At 36.4% G+C, this 21,206-nt stretch overlaps 1 protein-coding gene across 3 annotated transcripts; it reads left to right on the forward strand.

Moving 5' to 3' along the window:
* The first annotated feature begins 1,249 nt into the window (after positions 1–1,249).
* On the forward strand, positions 1,250–19,857 carry IFI44L (interferon induced protein 44 like). Of its 3 annotated transcripts, XR_013384165.1 has the most exons (10): positions 1,250–1,406; positions 4,131–4,615; positions 5,128–5,176; positions 5,913–6,108; positions 9,537–9,689; positions 11,432–11,603; positions 18,050–18,150; positions 18,441–18,615; positions 18,921–19,129; positions 19,345–19,857. XR_013384165.1 is itself a non-coding variant. In XM_077905153.1 (9 exons), exons 2-9 carry the CDS (start codon positions 4,141–4,143, stop codon positions 18,941–18,943), a joined length of 1,344 nt encoding a protein of 447 aa, XP_077761279.1. In that variant the 5' UTR covers positions 1,250–1,406; positions 4,131–4,140; the 3' UTR covers positions 18,944–19,857. The 3 variants fall into 3 exon arrangements, 2 of the variants coding, with proteins under 2 accessions (XP_077761279.1, XP_077761277.1); XM_077905153.1 differs by having other exon boundaries at positions 18,921–19,857; XM_077905151.1 differs by lacking the exon at positions 18,921–19,129.
* Positions 19,858–21,206: the final 1,349 nt, after the last annotated feature.

The raw sequence follows: 21,206 nt of genomic DNA on the forward strand, positions 1-21,206 counted from the left end.
TTTTTATTGGTGTTCAATTTGCCAACATACAGAATAACACCCAGTGCTCATCCCGTCAGGCAGGATTCCTGTTTAGCAGGAAGTCTCTTCTCCCTCTGCCTCTGCCCTTCTCCCTGCTTGTTCTCTCTCTCTCTCCTCTCTCTCTCTCTCCCCGTCAAATAAACAAATAAAATACCAAAATAAATAAATAAATAAATAAATAAAGCCTCTAGGTTTATGACATTTGTTACAAAGCAAGAAAAAACTAATTGCTCTTCTTTCAAAGACTTTCAGTTTTGATCATGCCATTCTTCAGGTTTTAGAGTCTTAATATTGTCTTCATGATAAAATCCAACTTAAAGACTTTTAAAATCCTAATCACTTCCCTAGCCTCATTGCTTTCCAGTTTGATGCTGTCAATCTGTTCCAGGCAGGCTAAAATCCTTGGAGGTTCTTGATGACAACTGTGCTCTCTCTTATTTCACTTCTTCCTTGTACTCAGCGGGTACCCAGGGCAGGCTGCCCCCAAATGTACCACATGCATGACATATTGATTATTTTGAATTGAAGCTACTTGGGAAACAGTCAGTGCAAGGATACTTAGAACCTTCTCTGACCCCCAGAAAGCAGGAAATAAATCTCTTCGATGAAAAATATCCTGCCTGTACTAATAAGTAAAAAGACATCCTTATCACCAAAGAGAGAGACTTAAAAGCCAAGAAAGGAGTAGAAATAGACCTAGGGTGCGTGTGTGTGTGTGTGTGTGTGTCCCGGGATCCAGTCCCATGTCGGGCTCCCTGCATGGAGCCTGCTTCTCCCTCTGCCTGTGTCTCTGCCTCTCTCTGTGTGTCTCTCATGAATAAATAAATAAAATATTAAAAAAAGAAAGAAAGAAAGACTTGGTTTTAAACACCAGCCAGTGCCACCACTCTGCTCACTGGATTAATTTGGGCAAAGTCATCAAATGTCCCTAAGTTTCATCTTCATACTTTGAGAAATGAAGATACTAATAGTGATTACTCTGTGAGATTGTTTTGAGAAGAAACTAGGAAAATGCATGCAGTGGCCCAGTGCCAAGCACATAGTTAAATGTACAGAAATGTTAGCTATTAGATTTAGTGCAGTTTTTTATTAATGGCCATTTCATGCAGACCTACGTACTGTAGGCTACAGAGGGGACCAAAGATCTTTCTCATGTGTTCGGCAGAAATCTTTTTTCTCCCTTTTGTTTTCTCTGTCTCTTTTCTCTAGCAAGGAAAACGAAACTTAATGACAGCTGCCTGCTGCCTGCTACTTTGAGTTTCACTTTCTTTTCTTTCAACCACAGAGCTCTCAGTAGAACCTTCGTTCTCCACACTGTGGCTGCTGGAGGCATCAAACAGAGCTGCTAACCAGACATTGAAGCTCCATCCAACTCTTAAAAGCAGGTAAGTGACTTTTTGCCATCCGATGTTTCCTAGCTGTGTATGGAAAATTATCTGTTTTCCTTTCTTTGAAAAAGAATTTCAAATTGCTGCTAATGCAATTTCCTCCTTAATTTTTTTAAAAAAAGATTTTATTTATTTATTCATGAGACAGAGAGAGAGAGAGAGAGAGAGAGAGAGACAGGCAGAAACACAGGCAGAGGGAGAAGCAGGCCCCATGCAGGGAGCCTGACATGGGACTGGATCCAGGGTCTCCAGGGTCACACCCTGGGCTGAAGGCGGCACTAAACCGCTGAGCTACCTGGGCTGCCCTCCTCCTTAATTTTGTTTTGTTCTTTTTTAATGAAAGTTTCCAACACAGGGCACTGCAGAGAGTAGGTAAACTCCAGTGTAATCTTACACAGTTCTATCAGATATTTTTAAATGACTTGCTTTATCCAATTAGGACAGTTTTTCACTCCTGAAAAACAAAAGCATTACAGATAATGTCGAAGTTCTCTGTGAATCTCTCCTACATTCTTTTCTCTTCCCTTCCTTCCTTGAGGGAAATATTATCCAGACTTTGGTATAAATTGTTGTCTTGCCTGTTTTTTATGCTTTTGGTATACACATATGTATCTAAACATGATCTCTAGTCCTTTGTTAACAGTTCATTTAAATGATATCTAAGTGTGTCCATACTAAGTGTGTCATTCTCAACTTGCTTTATTCCACTGAAGATTAATTTTTTGAGCTTTATCAATGTTGATACAAATAGGTCTAGTTCAGTCACTTCAGTGCTCTTTAATATTTCATTGTGTGAATATGCCAAAATGTGTACATCCAATCTCCTAATGTCATCCTAAACAATGCTGCTATGAATGTAGTTGTTCCCCAGAATGATGCATGTCTGCCAAATAATGTGAATATTATTGAATCTCCATATCCAGGTCAACTTGCTATTGCCGGACTTTTGTTTGAATGCGATATGACATCTCATTATTGTTTAATTTACAGTTCTTTGTTTCTAGAATGGCTGAACATTTTTTTCTATGTTTATAGTTCATTTGAGTTACCTCATCTGTGAATGTCTTCTTCGTATACTTTGACTGCTTTTCCATTAGAGACGGTTTTTCCATTAGATGTGACATACGTACGTGCACACACACACCCATTATGATATTACTCAGCTATAAAAAAGGACGAGATCTTGCCATTTGGGACAACACGGGTGGATCTAGAGGAGATTATGGTAAATGAAATAAGCCAAAGAAAAATGCCATCGGATTTCTCTTGCATGTGGAATCTAAAAAAAACAAAGCAAATGAATAAACAGTATGGGTTTATTCATGTGTTCTACTTTTTCTCTTGGTTTCCTATCCTGTTGTTTCATTTCCTCTTGTGTTTATGATGAACGTGAATCACTGAATATAAAAAAAAAACGTGGAGATCATTTGAAGCTAGAAAGATGTTCTCTTCATCTAGACAAGATTTGTTTTGTATTTGCCACGCAGCTTGGAGACATAAGCAATCTTCATTTATCCTAACCCAATCATAGATGGGAAGTACTTAGGAGATGGAGTCAAGCCTGTCCGTTTCCAGTCCACTCTTCCTTCTACCCTGTAGGTCTTCAGAATCCTTGCCCACGGTGGCTTAGTCAGTTAAATGTCTGCATTCGGCTCCATTCATGATCCTGGAGTCCTGGGATGGAGCCCCTGTGATTAAACCCCACATCACCAAATAGGGCTCCTTGCTCAGCAGGAGATTGCCTCTCCCTCTTCCTCTCCCCCTCCCTCTGCTTCTGTTTTCTCTCTCTCTTGCTCACTCACTGTCTCTCATATAAATAAATAAACAAAAATTTTAAAAAATAATCCTTGCCCATGACCTGAGAGGAGGATTGCCAAGACATCCTCTTTGTTGCACTATAGTCCTCTAAGTCTGGGAGTCTAGTAAAACTTTTGCCTAACATCTCAGCATCTTTGGCATCTCTTCTAAAGCTAACAGATGCTCCTTAGGGAAATGTGCTCCCAAATGCCAAGCTTATGTCTCCGTGTTCACTTATTTTCCAAATCTTAGCCCTCCACTGTTTTCAAATATATGTATTTACAATTTATCCTGTGTTCTCTTATTGAAAGAATATTGAAAGAATTGAAAGATTCTTATTGAAAGAATAAGAAAGAATTGAAAGAATTGGCATGATGGCTCATGGTTTATGCTGCTGTAGGACCTCAATGTCTTTTAAATCCTTTCATAGGTCAATTTCTTTCTTTGGGAACTGTTTTCTATATAAGTTCTTTTTTCCTACCTTCTAATCAATGGGTTGGTCAACTATGGCCTGTGTGACACCCACCTGTTTTGGTAAAAGGGGCTTTACATATTGTCTCTGTTTTTGTGTCACATTGGCAAAGTTGAGTCATTGTGGCAGAGGCCATATGGCCCGCAAAGCCTAAAATATTTACTGTTTGTTATTAAGAAAAACATTTGCTGATCAGTGTTCTAATTTATTAATCTTACTTTATTCTTTATCTAGGCTTGCATTTATTTTGTCTTTTTATTTCTAAATTATCTATTTTTTTCATATGTACCGCTATTGTTCCATATCTATATGTTTTTTTTGCCTTGTAATCCAAATAATGTTTTCACTGGGGCAGAGGAAAAAAATGCTCTGGAGCTAGAAGCAGAAATCTGTGCTTTAAACCACTATGATATACTAACTAGCCTCTTAACCTGTTGTTGTTTTCCTATCAGATACAGAACAATGGCAGTCACAACCAGATTGACATGGAATGAGGAGAAAAGACTGCAAAAGCTTCTTGGGAACGTGTCCTTGAGACTTCTTTATAAGTCTAGTGTTCACCAAAGTGACATTTTTTATATGCTTGAGAGGTGCATTCATCAGGGACCTACTGTTACAATAATTTACTTTTCTGAAGTTTTATGGGTGGTCTTTATGCTTGAGCATTATCCTGAAAAGTCTGATAAGTTAACAAGGCCAAATCCTTCCCTCAAGTTTTCATTTCGAAAGGATAGAGAAAGTGAAATAACTGGAATTTTAGAAACAGAAATGAAAATTGTTTCTAAACAACTGGAATTTTATTTCTTTGGCAAAAAGGAGTTCTCTGTAGATCTAGGCAAAGCCATACTTTCTACATACACTTCAAAAGACAATGATTCAGGACAAAACTTCTGCCACAACACCAAGTTTTTGGAATGTGAAGTTTTTCGAGTTGAAGGTATGTTAAATTAGATAATCCAGCATTCTGGTTCTCATCTTTGTGTTTGCGGGTCATAATCAAGCTGCAAGAACAAGGAAAAATGAGAGGAGCAGTCAGATTTCACGCCATCGAATTTCTCTTCCATAAACTTCAAAATGAAACCCAGGGAGCAGAAGAGTATACTACCCAGAAAGTATAGGCAGCTTTGAGCAAAGAAAGGTGAGAGGTATAAGTGGAGACCTGGAGATGGAGAGTTAATGAGAGCAGGGTTTATTTTGGCACATGACCCCTTCTGGGTCAGCTCTAGGATCTCTAGGCATAGTTATGTGAGAGTTTCCAGAGCCAGTTAATGTGTGGGGAGGATAATTTTCCTTTCTTTTCCCATGATGTTGCCAGCTCTGACTCCTAACTGGACGGCTCAGCCCTGAATTATATAGGAAGACTCGCTGCTCCCATTTAGAAGGTAGACTTGGGGAGGTTTAGCCAGGTAACTTAAAAAAAACTTATTATGCTATGTTTATTGCCTACAGGGATTAAGGATGATACAAACTACATAAGCAAGATAACAAGAGCCATGAAGTAAGTTAGGTTCTTGGATTATCTATTACTCATTTTATTTAGAACACTTCTATAAATGGCATTGGAAATGACATCGTAAAATAAAGATCACATAACTTGGAGTGATACCAGTGAGTTATTATGTTACTTACATAAAACATTCGAGGCAATTTACAGCGACAACAGAAGCAAAATCACTACCAACTGTGATCCTTTAAAAATCTACCTGGTGACAGTTTGACTTTATGTTTCACCTTGGACTTGCTAGATTCTAGGTTTTCCAGACAGAAAAGTCTAGGTGTCTATTTCAGATAATTCCTCTGACACCTTTCCCTGGGAATAAAGTTTTTTGGGGGAGTTTCAGTAAGTTTTTTTAAAAAAAGCCCCCTCACCCCAATTTATAGATAAATATCTGCATTGCATGTATATTATTTTTCCTTAATATGATATTATTGCTGATATAATGCTCATCTTCAGTAGCTGAATTTGTTAGACTTGGGTGGTCTAGGGCTCATAGTTTAACAGTGATTTGGTTGCTGGTTAATGTTCAACTTTATTTGGATATCGATAAACACATTTTCTTCAAGTACAAAATGCGTAACCTTAGACCCTTTCAAATCATATGATAGGTGTTAATGCCAAGATAAATAAGTACTTAAAACATACTTTTAAAGGGAAGAAAAGAAGCAGCAGGAGAATTGTACCGCTCCTATGGAAATTTGGCTGTTGTCTTTAAGTACTGCGTATTATTTGACAGGTACAGAAATCCACTTGTAGCCGAACTCAGAGCCTACAAGCCCTGTGTACACATTATTTCAGAAATTCGTATTCTCTTGCTGGGTCCAACTGGGTCTGGAAAGTCTAGTTTTATCAATTCAGTGAAGTCTATTTTCCGAGGCCAGAGGACTCGCCATGCCCCAGTGGGTGCTGATATCACCAGCATTACTGAGCAGGTGAGTTATTTAAGGATTTCCTGAGGCTTTTGTTTTATCGATTACAACTATTCGGTGTGTTTGTTTCTTAGCTGTTTTCTCTGAGATCATTAACCTCCTCCCAATCCACAAGCAATTAAATGCTAAATCAAATGTAAAACAAGAGTCAAAAGGTAACTCAGAATTCCCTCCTTGAGTTGTGTTTCACTGAGAGGCTTTCCATTTTTATGCATGCAAGAAGCAGTTACAGGGAGAATGATTTTTGGTATTTGCAAAAAAAAACCCACTAAAATTTAATAAACTTTATAGAAATCTTTGTCCATGATATCAGAAGTCAGTTTTACTCATGCCCCACATGGTTGTATCTGGATTGAAATTCTTTCTTCCTATGATAAAAATAATGAAAATGATGTATTACAACACTTTTCCATTTGACAAGACATCTTATAAGAAATGATCGTGAAAAGCAAGATAGCATTTCACTTTGGTGGGTCAACCGTCAAAGGGTAAATCTATCAGTGGTCCTACAAATACCATCTTACTTGTTAACAAATGTTAAGTACTAATATCATTTTTATTCATCTGTTCATCTAAAGATCTACAAAGTACGGTGGAAAAACTTTCTTCCATTTTGTGCTTTTCAATGTTACATACTCAAGTAAAAATATTAAGACGAATGAATAGAACATTTCATAATCCAACTCTGTTTTTCTGTGACTGCTACAAGCAAATAGTGCCTTACTGATTGGAAATACGCTGTGCACTGTCAGTGCAAAATTTAGCGTAAGACAGTCATGGCCCATTTTAGTTTTGTGTCACATTTAATAAATGAAAGCATTTTCTAGGACCTTCAAGAACCTCATCTTATTTCTTGATGTTGACTAGATTCTACTTATTTGACTGGCTTTATTTTGGTATATTAGCCTAGTCTCAGAAGCCAAAGCAAGGTATCACAACAGTAATTCAATACCCTAAGCGTTGATTGACATATTTCTATTTGTTAAATATTGTATTGGCAACAAAGACCTAAATACGAATAGAAGCTCGTCTTTTTATTCAGGGATTTCAGTGTAGATAATAAGCAAATAAGTACTATTCAATGTGATGGATGCTGTAATAAAGGTACTCATCAGAACAGGATTGATCTCCCTCTTTTTCGTGTTGAAAGCTCCAAAGGCATGGCTTTCAGGGAAGATGTAGATCCGAAAGTCCAAATGAAAGGCAAATACTTCTATATAAACTGAAGGAACACGAGACAGAATGTCAGGGAAACAGAATATTTTATTTTTCAAGAGACCTTTCTCTTTGAAGAATTAAATTTATGAAGAAAACAGATTAATGAAGACTATGAATGCGCCCACTGATCTTGAAATTTTACAACGCACTTTAAGTATGTAACTCGACTGCTTTGTGTAAGTCCCTTCAGGTGGAGGCACCAGTAGTAGTTCCCTTTCACTTAGATCAGAATATCTAATGGGATTGCTCCTAGGCATTGGGCTTATCGCCCAATGGAGCTTTTGACCCCATTCCAGATTACAGTAGCATTTTAGAGGGGTTCTCAACTGCCAGGTCTGGAACAGGAGAATTGTGATTCAGGTGTTGTCTGTTATCTCTGAGAAGTACGTTTCTGTGTGATTCTTCCTATGTCTTCCATACTTGTGCCTGTGCGGAAGTGTGTTTGATCAATAAAAAATTTTCAGAGTTCTGAAAAATACTCTTGGTATCAGATGGAGTGTGTTTCTTTAGGAAAGAAGACTTGTTAAAGTGGAGCTTCTCAAAGTGAGGTTTGCAGACCCCTAAGGATTCCTGAAAACATTTTAGGGGATCCGTGAGTTTAAAATTATTTGTGTAATAATACTTAGATGGTTTTGCTTATTCTCATATGCTGACATTTGAACTGATCATACAAAAGTAGTTTTACTTGTTGGCTGGCACTTTAGCATGAATCAAGCAATGGCACCAAGCACTATTAGTAATCACTGTGTATGCTCTTATCACTTGCAGTAAAACAAACAAAATGCTAATTTCACTTAAGAATGTAATTGATGACTAAGTAACAACTATTGATTTTATTTAAACTCAACTTTTGAGGGATTCCTGTGTCGCTCAGTGGTTGAATGTCTGCTTTCGGCTCAGGTCATGATCCTGGGGTCCTGGGATCAAGGCCCACATCAGACCCCCTGCGGGGAGCCTGCTTCTCCCTCTTCCTATGTCTCTGCCTCTCTCTCTGTGCCTCTCATGAATAAATAAATAAAATCTTTTAAAAAAAGACCTCAACTTTTGAGAACACATTATTTTAATATTTTGTGTGATAAAATTGGAAGTACATTCAAAGGGTTTTTAAGTATATCAAGATATGGTGGTTGTTAAGCTAAGATGCTGGTGCAATTGAGTGTGAGCTGAACTTTTCTCATGTAATGTCATTTTTAATTGAGAAGACAATTGACAGACTTGCTTATTCATACTTAGGTATTTGGTAGACATTCATAGACAATGCACAAAGTGAGCATATCATTACAAGAAAAGCAACCAACCAGCAATGTTTGTTGCCAGTGATAACATTTGAACTTTTAAGAAAAATTAGAACTTTGGGAAACCTGTATCCATCACTTTGAGCTCCATAACTTCATAACTGAAAGACATACCTGATGAGATTAATGGTGTTAGTAACAAATATGATGTTTTAATATTGTGTGGTGAAATGTGCCAATATTTAGAAGATCTAGATAAGCCAAGGAACCAATATTTTCAAATGACCAAATGCATTGGGTTAGTAAGTCATGCATGGGTAAAAAATACATTCAAAGCATAAGATAGATCAATGAATTTAATGTAGCTGAGTATGAAAATGTCACAGATTCCACATTGTAGCTAACCTTTGGAGAAATTATCACTTATTGAGCTTTGATGGATTATTAATGAGGAATAGCCACAATTCTCTGAAAGCTGTTAAATTAAACACTCTTTCCTTTTCCTACTACATACATGTATGCGAGATAGATTTTCTTCATACACTTCAAACGAAATGATATATCACAACAGATTGAATTCAGAGGCAGATATGAGACTCTAGCCATCTTATATTAATCCAGATAATAAAGAGAATTGCAAAAAGTAAATTGGTCCTGCTCTTTTTAATGCTTTTTGGATAATTTATTTTTTTTCATAAAAATATATTTTAGGTTAATATGCAACAGATTTATAATTGTATTCTTAAATGATTTAAGAATTCATTTGAAATTTTGTTCAGTTTAAAATTTTTAGTATGTTAAATATCAATAGATATAACCTACATAAATAAAATATCTTTGAGATTCTCAATAATTTTTCCCCAAGATGTTTGAGGACCACAGTGTTAAAATATTAACCACTCTCTGTTTTTCCTATTGTCATGTCTTGAATGCTAGTTGAAGAATGAGTTTTTACCTTTGATATACTTTGTTTTATAGTATAGGATATATCCTATTAAATATGGGAAATATGGCACATGTCTGCAATTTAGCTTGTGTGACTCCATGGGGATACATGAGAAAGAAGGAGTAGGATTGTGCATGGAAGACATACCCTACATCTTAAAAGGCTGCGTGCCAGACAGATACCAGGTAAGAATTCTCCAATCTCTCAAAAGTTTTAAATCAGTTTCATCAATGCTTTTTGTTAAATTTTTATCCCATAAGGCAGTTTCAACTGTCTTTAAGATGTTTTCAACATCAACAAATACTATTCTACGTTGGGTGATTAAGTGTTCATATAGGTAAAGTAGAGTAACTTATTTTCTATAGCAATAAGAAATAAAGCCTGGGATGCTTGGCTGGCTCAGTTGATAGAACTTGTGACTCTTGAACTCAGGGTCATAAGTTTGAGTTCCACAATGAATATGACGATTACTTAAAAAAATGGGACCTCAGAGGAAAAAAAAAGAAAGAAAAGAAATACAGCCAAAAGGCAGCATTTTACTCATACAGATTCTAGAAAAAGGACAAGAAGAAGTCGTGTTTATATCACTCTTTACAATATTGTAAAATTGTAAAAGATAGGAAAATAATAGTTTAATCTCATGCACTTTTTTGATCAATCAGACAAAATAGTGGAACAATTAAACACTTTTTGTTGAAGTGTTGTATTGTTATACCGTCAGTACTTAGGAATCACACTTAAATGCTACTTAAACACCTACATTCAAAGGTTGACTCTGCCACGAGTTCGATGTGTACCCATAAGCAAGTTATACACTTGTCTCTGTAAGTTTTAATTTTTCATATGTAAAATGTAGGTAATAATAATAATGCCCACTTCATAGGGTGCCCGAGAAGATAAATGAGATGATGTACTTTAAATTCTCAAAAGGTCAACCATTATTGTCACCTTTCTTTTAGGCATTGGATATAATACAATCAGCCTCAATTTCTGAACAGTGAATTCTGTTGCCTTTCATTTGTGCTTGATTGGAAACCTTAATTATGTACTTATATATTTAAAAACCACGATTAAAAACCTAATTTGTGCCAGACACTATGCTAGTTACTGGAAACACATAACTGACTAAGAACATAATTTTTATCCTCACAATCCAAGGAGACATAAGTTACAGGGAGATGGAACAGAGCAGAGAGATGGGAGAAATTGTGAACCTATGAGAACCTTCATTTTTCACAACAGAGAGGCAGTCAGTTCAATCCAACATTGAAACATATGGGTAAAAAAATAATGAATGTAGCCCTTTATGATACTTTAAAATCTATTTTCTTAATCCTAGAAAGATGATTGTTCGGTGGTAAGGAGATAATAACTTGAAATTTGGTATTTCTTCTGTTTTATCTTAATTTCTTTTTCTTCTGTAAAATTAAAGAAATTATAGTATTTTATTTTAAAATGTATTTTCCATCTATCTTTCACTCTCCTTTTTTCTCTATCCATTAGTCCATTTAAGTACACAAAATATTTAGAGAGAAGTCCTAAATGATGTGTAACCAATATCAATGGTAGTTTTGTTTTGTTTTGTTTTGTTTTGTTTTGTTTTGTTTTTCTGGAGACTGGAATGTGAAACTAGCTTTTTAAATAGTTTGTACTTTCCTGAAATATTTCCAGTATGGATAATATAAAGTATGTATAATTCTCATTTTCACCAATGCAATGAAGTGTTTTTTTTTTCCATAAGAAAGATATAATAACATTACACTCATAGTGGAGAGGAAGTATGGAAGGGGTACTACTTATTAACTTGAGGGAAGAGTGGCTAGAGGAAGAAAAGTTGGAGGTTAGTGGTAGTTGCATTTGAAGCATGAATGTGTCATAAAGAACTCAGTTAATAATCTCTAAATGTTATCTTATGTTTCCATATCAGTTGAACCCCAATAGACCAATTACACCCAATCATCCTACCTTCATCTCCTCTCCATCGCTGAAGGACAGGATTCACTGTGTGGCTTATGTCTTAGATATCAACTCTATCCAAGATCTCTCCTCTAAGATGGTGGCAAAGTTAAAACAAATTCAAAAAGAAGTCTTGAAATGTGGTGAGTCTCATTATCCTTATGAAAAACCTTTAATTTTGAAATAATCACAGATTCACAGGAAGTTGGAAAGAGAGTTCAGAGAGGGCCTATGCACTCTATACCCTACTTCCTGAGTCCTGGGTTGGTTGGTGGCAATAGCAGACACAGATCAATCATGTATTTTTTTTTGTCACATGTGATGTTCCAGTGGCTTGGTAGGATAGTCACTTCCCCACATTATGTGACCTGATCAAAACCAGGAAATCGACACTGTTATAATGTGTGTGTGTGGCTCTGTATTGTTTTATTACATGTGTACATTTAAAAGTAGTGAGTGGGTCTCCTTGACTTACAATCTAGGTGCTTTCCAGTCTGTTGCTTTCTTACTAGATCTCAGGGTGATTGGGTTCGTGTGGAAACCCTTTAGGATTGGGATCTCTGTTCTTTATAGTTCTATGATTCTCCTGGTCTTAATCCCCATTGATTTTCAAGGCTAGATATTGTGGGGGCTTGTCTTTCTGGGGCCAACCCCCAGGGTTGTGGTGCCTGATGTGGGGCACATTCCCTTTATTCCTTGAGAAAGAGTTCATATTTTTTTTTGAATCCCACCTGATTGTAGGGTCACTGCATCTGGAGTGGGATCCTGGGTAAGGCAGTGTCTCTGCCTCTCATACCCTTCTAGATGTACTACTTTTGTTTTTTTGTTGTGGAGATATTATTCATCTGGTTGTCGGGTCCTTTTCAGAAAAAATTATTTCATATGTAGCTATAAATTTATTGTGTCTCCAGGTGGAGATGAGTTCACAGTTTTCCTATACTGCCATCTTCAATTCCTCCTCCATGGGAATTTTAGAATTACTTTGTCTATTTCTACAAAAAAAACTTGATTGGATACTGATAGTAATTATATTAAACACATATATCAATTTGGGGAGAATTGACATCTTATTCTGTGGAGTCTTCCAATCCGTGAACATACTTGGTCTATTCATTTATTCAGATCTTTGATTTCTTTCAAAAGTGCTCCACATTTTTTAAGATTCAAGTTCCGTCCACGTTTATTAGATTTATACCTAAGTGTTTAATTTTTTAAAATGGTATCATATTTGTATTGGTTTCCAGATGCTTATTGCTGGTACCTCACATTACAATAGAATTTTGCATGCAGATCTTGTTTCTTGTGGCCTTGCTGAGCTCACTTATTAGTTCTAGGAAAGGATTTTTATTTTTTTCGATTTTCATGACATTTTCAATAGGGGTAATTTTGTCTTTCTCTTTAATCTGTATGCCTTTTATTTTCTTCCCTTGTCATGTTGTTCTGCCTAGAAGTTCCAGTACTATGTTGAGTAAAAGTGGTAAAAGCAGATAACTCTGTGGTGTTTCTGATCTTAGGAGGAAAATATTCTGTGTTTCACCATTATAAATACAGCAAAAGGTTTTTTTACAGTTGTTCTTTGTCAGTTTGAGGAAGTTCTTTATTCTTAGTTCTCTGAGAGTTTTTGTTTCCTTACCATGAATGGCTGTTGAATGTTATCAAATAGATTTTCCCCACATATTGATATAATCATGCAGAGTTTTTCTTTATCTTCTTAATATGGTGGATTATATTGGTTCTTGAATCTTTCGAGCCAGCCTTGTCTCCTTAGAATAAAAGCCGTGTAATCATGATATATAATTCTTTTCACATAGTGCTGAATCTATTGATAATATTTTGTTAAAATATTTATATCTATATTTATGAAAGATGTTGATCTGTAGTTCTCCCGCCCCTGGTTGGTGTTTTTGTCAGGTTTTGGTGTTAGAGTACACTAAATTCAAAAAATGAGTTGGAAAGTATTCTTCTTCCACTTTCTGTTTATTCATTCATTCATTCATTCATTCATTCATTCATGAGAGACACAGAGAGAGAGGCAGAGACACAGGCAGAGGGAGAAGCAGGCTCCCTGCGGGGAGCTTGATACAGTACTTGATCTCAGGAACCCTGGGATCATGACCTGAGCCAAAGGCAGATGCTCAGCCACTGAACCACCCAGGTGCCCCTCCTCTTCCATTTTCTTGAAGAGAATGTGAAGAATTGGTGCTAATTTCTATTAAAATGTTTGGTAGAGTTTTTCAATGAAATCATCTGAGTATGGAGATTTCTTTTTTAGCGTTTTTGATATAAAAAATTAATTTTAAAATAGTTAGCAAGCTATTAAAATAATCTATTTCATATTAGGCAAATTGGGATAGTTTGTAGTTTTTAGTTCAGTCTATTCCATCCAAGTTGTCAGATTTATGTGTGTAGAGTTGTTCATAGCATTTCCTTATTATTCCTTTTATGTCTGTGGGGTGTGTAGGAATATCCTGTGTCCTTCCTAATGTTAGTGATTTGTGTCTTATCTTTTGTTCTGACACTATTTCTAAAAGTTTGTCAATTGTATTGATCTTTTCAAGGAACCATGTTTTTGTTTCATAGATTTTTAAATTGTTTTTCTGTTTTCAATTTGTTCATTGATTTCTGCTCTTTTGGATTTCTTTCATCTTCCTGATTTGGATATAATTTGCTTTCTTTTTACTAGGTTTTTGAGGGGAGGGACTTAGATTGTTGATTTTGGACTTTTTTCCTCTTCTATTATAAGCATTGAGTCCTACACATTTTCCTGTAAACAGTTCTTCAGTGATCTACACAGATTTTGATATGCTGTATCTTTATTATCTTCCAGTTTAATGTATTTTTTCTTTCCCTTGAAACTTCCTTTATGACTCATGAGTTATTTAGAATGTTTTGTATAGTTTTTAAGTGCTTGGGGTTTTTCTTGTTACCACTTGGTTACTGACTTACAGTTTGATCCATTATGGTCAAAGGACACTCTCTGATTTAAATTCTTTAAATAGCTCTTGAAATTAAATTATGTCTTAGTCTATAGTATATTTTGGTAAATGTTCCACGGATGCTTGAAAATTATGTGTATGTTCTATAAATTTGATTAGATTTTCTTGGTTTTGGTATGACAAGTCATTTTTGTTTATACCTTTAATGTTTGGGGTATGTTTGAGACTCTGAATCTTATTTATTTTCTTTTTCTTTTTTAAGATTTTACTTATTTGAGAAAGACAGAGAGCATAAGTGAGGGGAGGGAGAGGGACAAGCACATTCCACACTGAGTGCAGAGCCCAACTTGGGGCTCCCTCCTATGACCTTGACACTATGACCCAAGCCAAAAATCAAGAGTCAAATGCCCAACCAACTGAGCCACCTAGGTGCCCCTGGATCTTATTTAAATCTTGCGTTTAGCAGACCTCTTGTGACACTGTGCTTGTGGATCTGCAAGTGTAGGTTCCCCATTAGGCCTTGGTTGACACCTTCAGGGGGAAGCAAACTTTGTTCTTCCTCCCCATATGACCTTCACTGATACCAAAGGAGGCTAGGAGCCTTCTTAAGACTGGATGAATGGTGATTAAAGTTTTGCTGTTTTGGTTGGCCTCCTCTGACACTGGTAAAGAGGGTGGGAGCACCCTACCCTAATGATTGGGGTAGAAGTCCAGGAACCCCAAGTAGCTTCCATTGATACCATCAAGAGGGACCTAGAAAATTACAGGTATAAAAGTCCTGGCTCCTTACTTATTCTTCTTCTGTGATACTATCCTGGCATAGTGTGGAGGATGGAGAAGGGAAGAGACACTTCTGTGGATGGGACTGCAGCTCTTTCTTGGTGTTTGGCTGGGATAGTGTATCTCTGTTGTGTGAAAGTTTTCTGTCTTGCTAGGTTGCTTCTTTTCTCATGCTTGGTTAGAGACAGCAGTCTTCCTGCCTTCTCCTCCCTTTCTCCCCCTCTTCCCTTTCCCTTTCCTTCCCATTTTGTTCCTTTCATTCCTTTTCCTTTCACCAGCTCCAATTGGCTTTTTCCATAGTGTGCTCTTCTCCAGCAGCCAATATAGGATTTATGAAGTAAAAAAGAAAATCTAGAGAACTCACCACCATATTGTTCCTTGGATCCTGAGGTCCTTTCCCAGTGTTAATTCTTCTCTTCACCTTTCAATATTTGTGTTTGATTATAAATAATGTCTAGTGCTTCTAATTGTATTTAGAAAGAAGAATAGGGAAACGTATATTGGTTCCATGCGGTCAGTGTGACATACCAAGTTAACAAAATGATGGATAAAATAATCATATTATTATCATATAATCATTTCAATAGATGCAGAAAAATAATTTGACAAAACTCAACATCCACCTATGATAAAAATTCTCAACAAAGCATATATAGAGGGAATGCTATCCCAACATAATAAAGGCCATATATAACAAACCCACAGCTAAAGTCATACTTACTGAAGAAAAGCTGAAAGATGTCCAAATTGGAAAAGAAATAAAACTGTCTTTAATTGCAGATGACAAGTTATTATATTATAAAATCCTAAAGACTTCACGAAAGAACTATTAAAACTAATAAATTCAAAAAAACTAATAAATTCAGTAAAGTAGCATACAAAATTTATATGCAAAAATCTGTTGCATTTCTGTATACTAATTATGAGTTTACATTAATAATTTATTTAATTATATCAAAAAGAATAAGATATCTAGGAATAAATTTAACCAAGGAAATGAGAGACCTGCATACTGAAAACTACAAGATGTTAGTGTAAGAAATCGAAGAAGACACAAATAAATAGAAAGATATTCTGTACTTAGAGATTAGAAGAATTCATATTAAGGTGCACATACCCTCCAAAGCAACGTACAAATTCAATGCTATCCTTATCAAAATTCCAATGGTGTTTTTTATAGAAATAGAATGAACTATACTAAAATTTGTATGGAACCACCAAAGACCCCAAAGAGCCAAAACAATTTGAGAAAGAAGAACAAGGCTGGAAGCATTGTGTGCTATTAACATAAAAATGAATACATAAAATCAATAGAACAGAATAGAGAGCCCAGAAATAAATCCACACATTTTGGTCAATTGATTTATGACAAAGGGGCCAATAATATACGGTGGCAAAAGACAGTCTCTTCAATAAATGATGTTGGGAAAACTGGACAGCCACATGTAAAAGAACAAAACTCAACCACTATCTTACACCATACACAAAAATCAACTCCAAATGGATTTTAGTCTTGAAGTTAGACCTGGAATCATAAAACTCCTAAAAGAAAACATAGGTGGTAAGCTCCTCACCATAGGTCTTGGAGATGATTTACTGAATCTGGCATCAAAAGTAAAAGCAACAAAAGCAAAAATAAGCAAATGGAACTGCAGCAGCCTAAAAAGCTTCTGCACAGCAAAGGAAACTATCAGTAAAATAAAAAAGGCAGCCTACTGAATGAAAGAAAATATTTGCAAATCATGTAACTGATAAGAGATTGATATCAAAAATAAATAAAGGGACACCTGGGTGACTTAGTTGGTTAAGTGTCTGACTCTTGATTTTGACTTGGGTCATGATCTTAGGGTCCTGGGATCGAGCTTCAAGTTGGACACTGCGTTCACTCAGTGGGGAGTCTGCTTGAGGATTCTCTCTCTCTCTCTCTCTCTCTCCCTCTCTCTGCTCTCACTCTCTCTCTCTAAAATAAATAAATCTTTAAAAAGATCAAATATATAAGAATTCATACCAATAAAAACCAAAACAAGACATAAAAAACAATCTGATTAAAAATGAGCAGAAGACAAGTGAATAGCTTCCCTAAGAAGATACACAGGAGGCCATAAGGTACCTGGAAAGATGCTCAGCATCATTAATCATCAAGGAAATGCTAAATAAAACCATAATGAGGTATCATATCATACCTGCTAGAATGACTGTTAACAAAAAGACGGAATAACAAGTATTGGTGAGGATGTGAAAAAAAAGGGAATACTTGTACACCATTAGTGGGCATATAAACTGTTGAAACTGGGAAAATAGTCTAGAGGTTCCTCAAAAAATTAAAATTAAAAATAGAACTACCAAGCAATCCAGAAATTCTACTTTTGGGTATTTATCAAAGAAAATGAAAATGAATCTTGGTTTTATATATTTTCCTGGGGAAGCATTTGTTAGTGAAGCAGAACTTTGATTCAGTTAGAAGCCAATTGGGAGAGGGCAAGAGGTCTTTAGTAGAACTGTGAAATATGTGTCTTGCTTTTACAAATATTCACACATAACCCTCCTCACTTTCTGGGGTTCTTTCTCAGTCTTCAGTGTGCAGCAACCACTTTCACCCCCTCTCCCTCAGATCACTTTATAACACACTATTTGGAATAGTAGATGATTGCAATGTAATGTGCATTTAGTTGCATTAGGAATGATCTCTTGTGTTGAAAGAAAAAGATCATTTCTTCTATTAGAAGAACTTCAGGTTCATATTTTCATTTATTGGGGATATCTCATTTGTTAGATCCTCATCTGATAGAAAGCTGCTTTCACATGTGCTTAATTACCTTGTTGACACATTGCTGTTTATGATAGAAAATAATTGATTTATTTCTTTGCTGTAGGTACAGCATGTGTACTCTTGCTTACTAACATGGATAATTGCAGTACCCTTCCTCAAGACAACTTTTTAAACATGGCTAAAGCTATGACTTCTCAAAGCCAGGTAAAGAATATATTTTTAACCAGGCATTCTTATAATGGTGTTAATAGTGTACGTGTGAATGTGTGTGTGTCTGTGTGTGTGTTTATACTACATACTTACAGGTAAATGAAGAAATGATTCAGTTGCCTGGTTAATTCAAGTTTAAGCCCCAGCTTAAAACAATAATTACTTGCATTGTGATTATATTCAGAAGAGAATTTATCAAGCTATTGCCTTTTCAGTTTCTTTCTTGAATTACATTTGAATTCAGTCAATTTTCAGATGAGTTATGCTTATCAATTTTTCCACAGATAATGGATGTCAGCAAAATGCTAAGTGTTCCTATTTATAATACCTTCATGGTTGAAAATTATACATCAGAATGGGAGCTGGACCCTTTAAAGGACACTCAGATCCTCTTTGTGCTAAGGCAGATGTTACGGATAGTAGATGACTTCTTAGAGGATATGCCTCTTGAGGAAATAGGTAATCTGGCCCCTTTCTGCTCTTCTCATAAAGCATGGTGCTTTTTGAAAATCTCAGAGTTCTACCTCACTGGATAGCTGGTGCTGATTTGCTTGCTCTAGACCTAATAGCCATGTTAGGATATCTGCTTTGTTTCTATTCTATTTTGTTTTCAGATAAAATTGTAGGAATGTTTCAGCTCTGCATGTGACACCAGTTGCCTTGGTTCTGATACTTGGCTAAATATGGATTGGCATGCCCCAGTTAGAGTCCATCTCTGCTGACAGCTTCCTTATGACTTCTGCTTTCATTCATGTTTTGTCTAGAGTCCCTGACAGCTTCTAACTGATGGTGTCTTCTGGGATCAGTCATATCTCAAGTTCAAAGGCCAACCCTGAGCAGAAGTGGGTCAAGACATGCCCTACTGCAAAACCACCGTTTAGGATTTTAATTTCTGAGACACTCTTCTCAACCTCCCCAGCAAAATGGACTAGCCCCTTACTTATTTGCCTATAGCACTTTATTTAAAACGTGTGTGAGTATGAACACATGGAGTAACAATTTAAAAATGGATAGTTACTTCCCTAAATGGATGGTGAGTTCTTTAAGAAGTAGGGTTTGGCTTTTACATAGCTTTGTATTCATAGAATTTAGCACAGTGCCTGATAGCATGTAAGCATGCTTGCCATTATGCATTCCTCCCAACCTCCCCTGGGTGATAACAGGTACTTAAAATTTTTCTCCTTACAGAAATGAAGACTGTAAGAGAAAGAAATGAAGGAGAGAAAAATGTACATAGAGGAATGAGAATGTTTCACTTATTTCCAGATGAAGATATGAACTTAAGCTAATTAAAAAGAGCAAATATTTCTTAAGAACTTACATGTATTACATGTTATTTCTGTAAAAAAAAAAACAACAACAACAAGAGTTTCTTCCTTTAATGAACCTATACCTGACTTGCATGAATTGAATTCTAAACCATCCTCATCATGAGTCCAGTGATCAAATGAGGTTACTAGTGTAAGTCAATGAGAAGGTCGCCCTATACAAGTGCCCCTAAGTGATTGTAAGTTCCTCTGGGCAGCTGTAGAAGTTACGACTGTTTAGTAAAGAAAAAAAAAAAAAAACAATTTCAGAAGATAGGTTTTAGATTCCCCCCCCCCCCCGCAAAACCCTAACTCTCTTGTCCAAATCTCTTTGTATTTTTCAAATGAATAGACTTTGGTTCAATAGTTATTGATATTAAAGCTATCTAATGTACTTTTAGTCAGAATTATTGTCTTCTTTGGGAAGTCCTGTGTATTATGAGGGCAAAAATTCCTTGGGGAGAGTTATGGAGAAAGAACTATTTCCTAAAGCAAAGCTAGAGGTAAGGCTGTGCTCCAATGAATGCTCAGGATTCATGATTTAGCAGAAGTGATGGGGAGGGTCTTTAAAAGAAAGGAATAGAATGGTCAGATATTGAAGGGGAGAGCCAGAAGTGGATATTGGAAACAGAAGCAGAGTTCCAGCCAGGATGATTGGGAAGTGGATGTAGGGAGGAACAGGTCCAAAGAGTAAGATGTGTTTTCTCCACATAATTGACGACAAAAACAAGCCTTGACTCTCGTTGGTTAGAAGACTGAAGGTGATTAAAGACTTGTTCCTGGACGTCATCACCTATCAGGCCATAGCTCATCAATCTCCAGGGGGACTCCGCAAAAATCTGAGCAGAGGAAAGTTTTGCTAGATGTGAAATTAAATTCAAAGTGGAACTTCTTTACTCTGAAGGGGTAGCCTGGAATACCCTCATGAAGGAGATGGAGACCTTGAAAGAAAGAGGAATAACGGAGAGATCAAGAGAGAGGAACAATGAGGGGTTGTCCAGGTGGATCAACATCATTTGAGAGTGTAAAATTGAGGCTAAGTTCCCCCCTTTCTTTGTGTGTTAAAAAGGACAGTGTTAGGTAAAGGATGTCACAGTTTCTAATCCTTCACTACTGTACTACTTTGGGGATACTTAAACATTTAATGGGATTAAATGTATATTTGGGACTTAGGCTGGAAAAGGTTGGTGAGGGGAGCCTCAAAAAGGGAGACTCCTCTTTTATCTGGGAAAGGACCTTTCCTGACTTTGAGGATTCCTCTGATTTTTCTTTACCATCCTAACAGGAGGACTTACCACTTTGCCACACGTTAGAGGCCACCCAGGATTTGGAAAATTTACATAATTTACATAACTTACATAATACCTGTACATACAGGTACAGTCCAGCCAAAGTCACTAAAATATGTGTTAACAAAACAGTGTGAAGGGACATTGTGGATAAAGCACAAACATAGTGGGAAGTAGAACATCACCTGAAGGGAAAGGGATGGTGGAGACAATTTAAGCATCAGTGCAAGAGACTTTGTGTGGTAGGTGGCTGGGTGGGTTGGCTTGTGGCATTAAAAAATGACTTTCTGAACCTAAGTGTGTCTGTTGACAGAGGAATGGATAAAGAATACTAAACACACACACACACACACACACACACACACACTGGAATATTCTTCAGCCATGAAAAGAAGGAAATTCTGCTATTTGAGACAACATGGAAGGACCTTACGGGCATTATGCTAAGGACAAT

The sequence above is a fragment of the Canis aureus genome, chromosome 8, assembly GCF_053574225.1.
Source record: "Canis aureus isolate CA01 chromosome 8, VMU_Caureus_v.1.0, whole genome shotgun sequence".
NCBI classification, from domain to species: domain Eukaryota; kingdom Metazoa; phylum Chordata; class Mammalia; order Carnivora; family Canidae; genus Canis; species Canis aureus.

Coding starts and splice junctions, on each gene's coding strand:
- IFI44L (XM_077905151.1), top strand. CDS start 4,141: ATGGCAGTCACAACCAGATTGACATGGAATGAGGAGAAAAGACTGCAA. Junction 11,604..18,049: donor AAAAGAAGTCTTGAAATGTG/GTGAGTCTCATT, acceptor TCTTTGCTGTAG/GTACAGCATGTGTACTCTTG. Junction 18,616..19,344: donor TATGCCTCTTGAGGAAATAG/GTAATCTGGCCC, acceptor TTCTCCTTACAG/AAATGAAGACTGTAAGAGAA.